Genomic DNA, 11279 nt, shown 5'->3' with positions numbered 1-11279 from the left:
ACTGAAGATGATTTTCTTCGAAAATTGATCATCCACTGTTGCCGTTTCCTGGAACCATTTAACACATTGTTGGATTGTGTATCTCTCCATGGTTCAAATTGAGTAAGTCTGAAATAGAGAAATGTCAAATAAAATTCGGAAAAAAATTTGGCGTTTAGGTGTGGTTCACATTCAACATCGGCCCTAACAATTTAACCACCCTTTACTAACATCACGTACCAAATTTCAACCGAATCGGACGAATTTTGCTCTTCCAAGGGGCTCCGGAGGTCAAATCTGGGGATCGGTTTATATGGGGGCTATATATAATTATGGACCGATTTCGACCAATTTTTGCATGGGTGTTTGAGACCATATATTAACACCACGTACCAAATATCAACTGAATCAGATAAATTTTGGTCTTCCAAGAGGCTCCGGAGGTCAAATCTGGTGATCGGTTTATATGGGGGCTACATATAATTATGCACCGATGTGGACCAATTTTCATTAGAGACCATATACTAACACCATGTATCAAATTTCAGCCGGATCGGATGAAATTTGCTTCTCTTAGAAGCTCTGCAAGCCAAATCGGGGGATCGGTTTATATGAGGGCTATATTTAAATATTGACCGATGTGGACCAATTTTTGCATGGTTATTAGACACCATATACTAACACCATGTACGAAATTTCAGCCGGATCGGATGAAATTTGCTTCTCTTAGAGGGTCTGCAAGCCAAATTTGGGGTCCGTTTATATGGGTGCTATACGTAAAAGTGGACCGATATGGCCCATTTGTAATACCATCCGACCTACATCAATAACAACTACTTGTGCCAAGTTTCAAGTCGATAGCTTGTTTCGTTCGGAAGTTAGCGTGATTTCAACAGATGGACGGACATGCTCAGATCGACTCAGAATTTCACCACGACCCAGAATATATACTTTATGGGGTCTTACAGCAATATTTCGATGTGTTAGAAACGGAATGACAAAGCTAATATACCCCCATCCTATGGTGGAGGATATAAAAAAATGCATCTAACTTGATTTCGTAGAATTCGGTCAACATTTTAAGACGTAAGAATTTTTTTTCTGGTTGTATCTTAAAAGATACTGAATGCGTGGCATAAAAGTAGAAAAGAAATAAAAAGGCACTGGTTTAGAAGTTGAACCAAAATATTTGGGCTTTATTTAATCAATTATTGTTCGTCAAACAATATTTACCTTCGTAGAAGCGAGAGAGTCTCAAAAGTGAATGTCAAAAAGCTTGGATGTCGAAAGGCGGGGGTTGATGACATTTGACGTTAGAAAATGTCCTTATTTTCGTACCGAAAAGCAGAAAAAGTATAGACAAATTCTAACGGCGGGATTACACTTGAAAATGATTATATGATTTAACAAAAGCTAAGAAAACGGCATTTGAACTTAAACATTGCCGCCCGCCTTGCAACATCCTGCCATGTTGCAAAATTTAAAGTAATATTAATTATATGTTCAATTTAAATAATGAAAGTATACAGAATGTACATTTCAGTTAATAAAAAAAGGAGCATTTTATTTTAGTTCAATTCTGTTTTTTCTTGTTATGGTTTCCAATTCATGTTTCATTTTTTTCAAAAACAAATTCATATTTACAAATGTGCTCGTCAAGCACGCGATCGTAAATGGACTCGTTAAGCCCGATCGATTTTTAAATTTCAAATAAATTTGACTCGGAAGAGCCGGGTGTCGAGGACTCGTTAAGTCGGAAGACAATGGAAGATTGTCTTACACCCAATTATATGTTGCATGGACCCGAAATAACCCACCCAAACATTGTGAGTTGGGCCCATGGGAAACCCGGGCTAGAATATGTTTGTGGCCTCATTATTTTGTGGTAGACCTCTGGACCAAGGACAATCGCTACATGTGAAGCTTGATAAAAATGCGGGTCAGCTAACTGTAGCCCGGCAAAGTGATCCTTTAGGGCAGGATTCACGGACTCCGAAGGAGAAGTTATGTGGGTCAAATCCACAATTCTTGCCGATACCCCTAATCGTTGCGATGGGTCATGTGATGATGCGACTGAGACCTGACAGAACACTTCTGGACCCACTGCTACAGGACTTAGCCGAAGTTCCTCGGCCAATGACCGACAAATTAGACTAAGACCTGCGCAAGGGTCCAAAAGCGCCCGGACAGGAACTCGCCGATCATTCAACTCTAGCTGAATGACCATTGTCGGCCCGAGCGTAGCAACGGGCTGAATCGCCATTACGGGTCGGGGAGCTGATGAAGTTGACGGCTGATAAGATCGGACAGAAGGGTCAGACGTAATATGCGGACGAATAGAGGATCTACCAGGTTTTGGAGGAACTCCGGATTTTTGTCTGGGAGCAGACTTTGTAGCAGGGCGGGACCGATCAGCGCTATTCTTTGCATGATTATGCAGCATGGTGTGATGGTCACCGTTACAGTGCTTACACCTGTGTAGACTGGGACAGTCACGAACAAAGTGTGTGGCGTCAAGGCAATTACCACAACATTTATGAAGCGCTACGGTACGCAGCCTTCGTTCAATGCGCATCGCCCTGAACTCTTTGCAATCACGTAAGTGATGCTTTGCCTTGCATATGACACATTCTCTTCTGCCACGTTGAATATTCGAACCCTGGTTCTTTCGAACTGGTGCCGAAAGGGGTGGCGAAGCCACAGATAATTCTCCTGGAGGAACTCCAGGAGCCGTCGTCAACGGATTTTTATTGGTGGAAAGGTCGGCCAGAGTGGCAGGATCAGCAGTCGTGCTGATGGTGGATACATCGGCCAGAGGTGCGATGGTTGGATCGATTTCCCGTTCCTCATCAGACATGGGGACGTCGTCCTCAAAATCAGGAAGGGTAGAGGCCATCTTTGCTATGTTTTCCATCTATGAAAATATAGAAAGATTTCGATGACGGAACGGAAAATCAAATTAACAAAATGGTCAGAATGACAAGAAACCGTAGGTCGCCTTACAACTTTCCGTCCTATAGCGATTCGAAACGCGGCCATCAAACCTAAGATTTTCACGCTAGCAAAATCCAGTGAGGACGCGAGTACAACGCAAAATGAACTTATTTTACCTCCGTAAGAGGCACAAGTTTAACTACGGGACGCCGTATAACGCCATTTTCGGTTTTAACATCCGCGACGCGGACTCGACCGTCAGTACCCGGATGAATATCAACAATACGACCTAACTTCCACGAAGTGGGGGGTAATTGCTCATGTCGAATGACAACTAAATCGTCCTTCTGCATATCCCGTTGAGGAAATTGCCATTTGTAGCGTTTATGCAAGCTCTTCAGATACTCGTCTTTCCACCGTAAACAGAACTGTTGAGTTAGAGCTTTCATCTTTCTGTATCTGTTAACAATATGCAAAGGCGACTCATCAATAACGGGCTCCGGAGGAGCGAGGATCGACGATCCAACCAAGAAATGACCTGGCGTGAGAGCCACTATATCATGCGGACTATCATTCACCGGACAAAGTGGACGAGAATTAAGGCAGGCCTCAATTCTAGCCAGAATGGTAGAAAGTTCTTCAAACGTGTATTTGAAGCCATTGGCGTGCTTTCGAAAATGAAGCTTAAAGCTCTTTACTGCGGCCTCCCAGAGACCGCCCATATGTGGAGCTCCCGCCGGAATGAATTGCCAAGACAACTGTTGATACAAATGTGCGGAGCACAACTTATCGCGGCTCTCGCGCAGCACAACCTTGAAATCCCGCTCAATTTCCCTAGATGCTCCAACGAAGTTGGTGCCGTTGTCGGAAAATATTGTTCCGGGACAACCACGGCGGGAGACAAATCGATAAAAAGCCGCCAAAAAGGATGTCGTCGACAAATCAGATGTAGCCTCTAAATGAATAGCTTTCGTAGAAAAGCAGACAAATACGCAAACATAACCTTTGGTTACCTTACAAGCGCGACCTGTAAAGGATTTGACCTCAAATGGGCCCGCGAAGTCCACACCAGTAGTGGCAAAAGGTCTAGAAAGTGTAGTACGCTCTGGTGGAAGCGCGGCCATAATCTGGGAGCAAGACCGCTTCCTGTCCAAAAAACAGCGCTTACAACCATTTATGGTCTTTCGTATCAAAGAAGTCAGGCGGGGAACCCAGTACTCAATCCTCAAAATGCGTAGCATCAATTGATTCCCCCCATGTATGGATATCAAATGGACGTACCTGGCCAAAAGAGCAGCAAACCGACTATTGTAGGGTACAATAATCGGATGACGCTCTGAATATGCCAGTGTAGGGGAACGTGCCAAGCGCCCGTTGAGCCTAAGCACGCCTGATTCATCCAAGAATGGATTAAGTGGCAACAAAGAACTTTTCGGACCAATAGGTTCCTTGCGTAACAAGGAAGCGTATTCCTCCGCATAATAAGCCTTTTGAGCCAGTATAGCCAGACGTCGTCTCACGTTTTTAAGCTCCAAGCTCGTCAAAGCCGTGCTGCGATAAACGTGGTGACCCCTATGGGCAGGATGGGTCCTATGTAAAAATCGAAAGACATAAGACAGAACTCGTAAAGCCCTGTCCAAGGACGAAAATCTCTCTAACACATCCTCATAATTCGAAAAAAATGTGGTATGAACCTTGACAGCGCGCAACTCAACATCTGTATCAAGGGGGACGGAGTCCCGAATATCCCACTGAGACCGATCCTGGCGTAGCCAGTGTGGCCCATGCCACCAAAGTCGGGATCCAGCCAATTCCGAGGGGGTAACCCCCCGGCTACCCAAGTCAGCGGGATTTTCCTCAGAGCGTACATGACGCCAATTCTCACCACCTGTAATATCCTGAATCTTGCTGACACGATTGGCAACAAACGTAGTCCACGTAGATGGAGGTTTGCCGAGCCAGGAAAGGACGATCGTCGAATCCGTCCAACAAAATATTCCCTGAAGTTGTATATCAATCTCGTCGAGGATACTCTTTAGCAATTCGGAGGCCAAAACTGCTCCACACAACTCTAATCGGGGCAGAGACACAGACTTAAGCGGTGCGACTCTGGTCTTACAAGAAAGCAGATGAGTGCATATATCACCATTCGGAGTCAAAATACGAATGTATACCACCCCCGCGTATGCCTTCTCTGAGGCATCAGAAAAAACATGCAATTCTGCGCCACAATCAGGCGAATAGTTAACCCAACGCGGTATTTGAATCGAATTAACGTCGCGGTAACATTCGACAAACCTTCGCCATTCCCGTTCTGTCGTAGACAGAAGCGCATCATCCCAACCAATCTTGTCAGACCAGATCTGCTGCATTATCACCTTGGCAGTAACTATGATAGGGCCTAACCAACCTAGTGGATCAAACAGTTTCGCAATGGCAGATAAAGTATCGCGTTTCGTAAACCGAGACTTGTCCGGGAGCGGACTCATGTCAAAGTAGAATACGTCCAGCTGGGCGTTCCATCTTATACCAAGAGGCTTAGAACTGCTAGCTTCTACAAACGTGAGAAGCTCAGCATCAATCAAATGGCCCGTAGGGAGGCCCTCGAGAATGGTACGATCATTCGCAGTCCACTTTCGCAGCTCAAACTTGGCAGAAGATAGAGCGGCAATTAGCTGATCCCTAGACCTAATCGCAGTATGCAAATCATGGTAGCCCGTCAATACGTCGTCAACGTACATGCACCTCCGTAGGATGTGCGCAGCAAGAGGAAAGTCATTCTCCGTGTCGTCCGCCAATTGCAACAGTGTCCGTATGGCTAGAAATGGAGCACAATTTACTCCAAATGTTACAGTTTGTAACTCATAGTCCTGGATAATGTTTTGCGGAGAATCCCGAAATAGTATTCTCTGCAGACAGGTCTGAGACGGGTCAACTCGGATTTGGCGATACATCTGTGTGATGTCGCAATTGTACACGAATTTGTACAACCTCCATCTCAAAATGAGGAGGACCAAGTCAGTTTGTAGAGTCGGACCGACATGTAAAATGTCATTCAGGCTATTGCCGGTAGACGTCTTATTCGAGGCGTTGAAAACCACTCGAAGCTTAGTCGTCCTTTTGTCGGGGTTAATCACGGGGTGATGAGGTAGATAACAAACTGGGGCGTCTGTTGGCGTAGCCGAAACTGGCCTCATATGACCCAAATGTAAATATTCTCGTATGACGTCGTCATATACCGTCTTAATTTGTGGTTTTCGCAAGAGGGATGCCTCATTTCGAAGAAATTGTCTTAAGCAACCCGTCCTTGAATTTCCTAAATCGATTTGTCCACAGAAATCAGTTTTGAGCGGAAGTGTAACAATGTATCTTCCCTCAGAATCCCGTCTAGTCGTTCTCTTGTAATTGTCCTCGCAAAACTTATCTGATGCAGATAAGAGAGGGCGTCGGGGAATCTCCTCAAGTTCCCAAAATCGGAGAAGTGTCTCGTCAAGACCGTTTTCCTCGTGGAGGTCCACTGCAGTCGTGAAGACTGAAATATTCGAGGAAGGGATAGGACCCGTGACAACCCAGCCGAAGACTGTGTTTTGTGCTAGTAATGATCCCAAAATATTCGTTCGCGTACCCTCCAACACAATTTTCGGATAAAGATCCGCGCCCAAAAGCAGGTCAACAGGACGACAAACAAATAAATTGGGGTCAGCCAAACGTAGATTTGGCATACTAGACACAATGTCACGATCTAGAGAAAAGGATGGCAGGTTGCCGGAAATGTTCGGAAGAACATACGCTGTAGTCTCCAGTAGGAGCGACTCATCTAGTGGGGTACCAATGCAAAGTGAACAAAGTTCTCTCGACGTGATCGAAACACTTTGATTCACACCAGAAATTGTAGCCGAAGTCGAAGACGTACTCAGTCCAAGTCGGTTCCGCAATCCTTCCGTAATAAAGGATGATTCCGAAGCGGGATCTATTAAGGCCCTAGCAGGATACGTGATACCCTGGTGAACGATATTCACCATTGCAGTTCCTAATAATACATTTCCAGTACGCGAAGTGTGGAATACCTGTCTACTGGACGTCCCTGACACAATGCCTGTCGATGTAGAAGGTTCATTGGCATCCACTGGCACCGGTACGGGATTCCGTGAAACTGGTGCGGGAACGATAGGAGCAGTCCCGGGACCAGTCGATGTTTCCCTATGCAAAAGAGTGTGGTGTCTTCTACCACATTTACCGCAATCATATGCGCTGGGGCAATTAGCTGCAATATGTCTGCGGGACAGACAATTCATGCAGCACTGATGGCTCCTAATAATATTCATCCTCTCACGAACTGAAAGATTATGAAACCTAGAACACGTTCTGAGGTGATGATGTCGTCGACAGAGAACGCATAATCTGTCAGGAGAGGATTGGGAGGAAGGAGGCGTACTTGATGGGGAACGAGTCGTTTTCGCATTCGTGAAATGCGAGCGAATTCTTTTGTTGGCCGGAGGCCTGGCGTCAATGCCGCGGATATCGCGAAGACATGTCAATGTCTGGATTCTTTCCGTGAGAAAGAAGTCCAAATCTGACCAAGAAGACAAAGCAGACTTGTCCTTAATACTCTGCTCCCAAAGTGTAACAGTACATTTCGGCAACCTCTGAAGGCATAAAAAGACGAGGATGGGATCCCAATCGTCAGTGGCCACATCGTAGATGGACATTGTCGAAATGCATGTCGAGATACCACGTTGTAGTTTCTTCAGTCCTGAACTGGTCTCAGACTCCAAGACTGGCAAATCAAATAATAATTTGAGTTGGTGGTTCACCAAGAGGCGGGTATTATCATAAGTACCCTTTAGCGCCTTCCACGCAAGAGCGAAGCTTCTATGCGTGAGCGGAAATTTCGAAACCACATCGCGAGCTTCACCACTGGTTTTCTTGAGTAAATGACACAATTTTTCAATATCGCTAAGTCGGCTATTGTTAATGTATACCGCTGTGAAGAAATCTCTAAATGTCGGCCAATTGAGAAAATCGCCGTCAAAAACATCTATATCACAAGGCGGCAGATTGAGACTGTGGGAGGAACTATTGTCTCCCCTAGAGCTAACGGAAGAACTGTGTGAGTCATCGGACCTATGAGAAACATTCAAAAGTAATGTTTGGTCCTCCAACCGAGACGATTTAGCAGAATGCTTAGATGGTGCACGTAGTTCCTCCAATTTACGTTGAATCGACTCCATGACATTCAGATAACAATTATAAGCCACGTCATATTTGCTGTCAGCAGCGGCGACTGCCTCGGTTGCGTTGCTCTGTGTGGACACAAAGTCAAGACATTCGTCGAATAAGCTCTTAACTTTTTCCCACAAAGACTTAGCCCCGGAACCATGACATTCTAGTCTATAGGCGGTTAAATCATCGTCTCGCAAACTGTGAAACTTCGTTTCAAATCGGACTACTGCGTCAGTTGCTCTTGTGAAAGCAGTCAGTGGTGTAGTAGTCATTATGACCAAGTACTGTCAAAATTAAAGGGCGAAAAAATTGACACGTGATGTCCAAAACTATCGGAAAGAGTATAAATCGATCCAAAAAGCTACTTCGATTTGTCGTCGAACAAATGAAAACGCAGTTATTCCTCTCAGTGTATGCGAAAGTTGTATCGTCAACACACAATATTTTTCGCAGTGTACCGAAAGTACTAAAAATGTGAGTAAGGTAACGTGATTACCACAACAACACAAAAAATGAGATCAGAAAATTTCTCACAGTGTACGGAGTACAACCAATTTTTTACAGTGTATCGTCGATACACCAATTTCCTCACAGTGTATTGGAAATACCAGCTAAAATTAGCTCTGCAAGGTAAATTATAAGTATTTTAACTTTTTGTAAAAATTGGCGAAAAATTTCTCCAAGTGTATGAAAACACGTAAAGTTTCTTCCAGTGTATCGTAAATACAAGAAACCCTTTTTCGCGTGGCGAAATATATGCAAAATCTTTATTTGGAAAATATTACAATATTTTCCCAGTGTACCCTGTGTTCCAAAAGATTTTTGCAAGTGTATCGTGAATACAAAAAATATTTTCAGTGTATCGTAGAATACAAAGAATAATTTTTGCGTGGCGAATTATCGAAAAAATTGAAAACTTTATATATTACGAGAGAGTTTCTCTCAGTGTATATATTATCCAAAATTTCTCCCAGTGTACGTAGATACACAAAATTGGTGCAAGTGTATCGTGAATATCACTTGCCAAATGGAAAAATTACAAGACAATGAAAAGTCGTGAACTATAAATTGTAAAATGTCAACTTGACCGATTGTAGGGTGCACGGACTGTAAGATGCACACTACGAAACAGTAAGGTCCAACAACAACAATAATATATAAATAAAAAAGTTTCGTGGAAACTCAAATATGTCAGTATTACGATAATATAATATATAATAAATACTGTTATTTTATTGTTTGTATCGACCGACCGTAGGGTACACTACCACGTAACACGAACGATAATAGTAAACGACCGATATCCGTAGGAATCAACAATAAATACTTTTCTCAATTGAACCTGCAAAAAATTATTTTTATAATTTCGCGCCGTAAGCGACCCACGCTAATAAACCAACGTGTATGCAGTTCGAACGTATGTTGGATGTAACACCTGTGTGCGTACGTGTGTATAGCAAGTTGAACGGCAACTGTATAACACTTTACTATTGATGCCTATTGGCAAACCAATGCTTACAACCAATGCAATTGTTTTTGTTTTTTCTATGCAGATCGAAGATCAAAAAACCAAAAGAAAAACACAACAATGTATACGCAAACAAATGACAAAATACAGCGAAAATTAAATGCAACTTTGACGTTGAATATTTGGATGAAAACAAAGTGGAATTAAACGCACTTTTCAACACTTTAATGAGAATGTAACCGGGTATTAAAGACCGACGGATAATTTAATTTTTTCTCGTAGAGATTTAATGTACAACCGATATAAAATACGAGTTGTAAAGCGACCGTAGGCGAGTGTTTATTTCTGTTTTTATTTATATTCACACCGAAGGATATGCTCACTTTTTAATTATCACTGAAAGTACATACCTTGGTTGTTGATAATATAATTATATTTATGTGCAATAAATTGAAAATGCCTCGTAGAGGATGGTGATCGTCGATCGTTTGTTGTTGTTGTTGATTGGCGTAGCCTTTGCCTTCGAAGAAGAAATAAAAAACACCGAATTAATACTTTCCAATAATTATTCGGCTCGAATGGACCAATGAATGCGTGGCATAAAAGTAGAAAAGAAATAAAAAGGCACTGGTTTAGAAGTTGAACCAAAATATTTGGGCTTTATTTAATCAATTATTGTTCGTCAAACAATATTTACCTTCGTAGAAGCGAGAGAGTCTCAAAAGTGAATGTCAAAAAGCTTGGATGTCGAAAGGCGGGGGTTGATGACATTTGACGTTAGAAAATGTCCTTATTTTCGTACCGAAAAGCAGAAAAAGTATAGACAAATTCTAACGGCGGGATTACACTTGAAAATGATTATATGATTTAACAAAAGCTAAGAAAACGGCATTTGAACTTAAACAGATACAGTGCGCATTTAAGGGTTAAAATAAACTGACACTGGAATTATCCTGTCTGCTGTCAGACGAGAGGTATAGAAATAATACCCACCTAAAATTGGTTGCAAACCTTATTGGATTCATTTATACTAAACTTTTCCCTATCATTTATTCCTACAGTTTCGAAAACCTCTTAAAACTCAATTCAGTAGTAACAAAAAAAAATCATTCTAGGTTTTTTTCATCTAATTTTCGATAATAAATCAGCAACTAACTTCACCACTTCAAACATATCATCGTTCATTAAATTCATCATAAATAACTTTATTAGCAATAAATTGTCAACACATTGCCTATGGAAGTTAATAGCTTCTATAAAACTAGAAAAATAAAACAACAACAACAACTAAATCACAGAAAAACTAAACTAAAGTTACAAGGACAAGTTTTTTTTGTGATGGGCCCAGTGTAGAAAAAAAAACAAACTTTTTGCTGTAGTTGTCAATCAATAAAATTACTGTTAATCGTAAAATAGTTATTCGTCCTCAGTCTCCCCATGGGTTACGTTTCCCATTTCCTTTCACTACCCAATCGAAAATTTGCCATTGATTTTTCTCGAAAAGTTACTGATTACTTTAGTCACTGCCAAAAACAAAAAGAAAAACAAAACACAAATGGCTACAACAATGTTGATGTTAAATTTTACGACAAAAATTGTTCAAACAGTTTGTTAACGATGATAAATATTTACGATATAGTAAACGAAAATTTAAATCATAACATTTTATGGATTG

At 42.0% G+C, this 11279-nt stretch overlaps 1 protein-coding gene across 1 annotated transcript; it reads right to left on the bottom strand.

Annotated features, from left to right (window-relative positions):
* Window positions 1-1146: 1146 nt before the first annotated feature.
* Window positions 1147-10312, bottom strand: LOC142222757 (uncharacterized). Its single transcript, XM_075292928.1, has 3 exons — window positions 10302-10312; window positions 10015-10124; window positions 1147-2893 (listed from the first exon to the last, which is right to left on the bottom strand). The coding sequence occupies exon 3, from the start codon at window positions 2891-2893 to the stop codon at window positions 1766-1768; it is 1128 nt and encodes a 375-aa protein (XP_075149043.1). The 5' UTR covers window positions 10015-10124; window positions 10302-10312; the 3' UTR covers window positions 1147-1765.
* Window positions 10313-11279: the final 967 nt, after the last annotated feature.

This window comes from Haematobia irritans, chromosome 1, assembly GCF_050003625.1.
Source record: "Haematobia irritans isolate KBUSLIRL chromosome 1, ASM5000362v1, whole genome shotgun sequence".
Taxonomy (NCBI): Eukaryota; Metazoa; Arthropoda; class Insecta; order Diptera; family Muscidae; genus Haematobia; species Haematobia irritans.
The sequence above is the reverse complement of the archived record's forward strand: the minus strand, read 5'-3'. Positions and strand labels throughout refer to the sequence as shown.

Coding starts and splice junctions, on each gene's coding strand:
- LOC142222757 (XM_075292928.1), bottom strand. CDS start 2,893: ATGGAAAACATAGCAAAGATGGCCTCTACCCTTCCTGATTTTGAGGAC.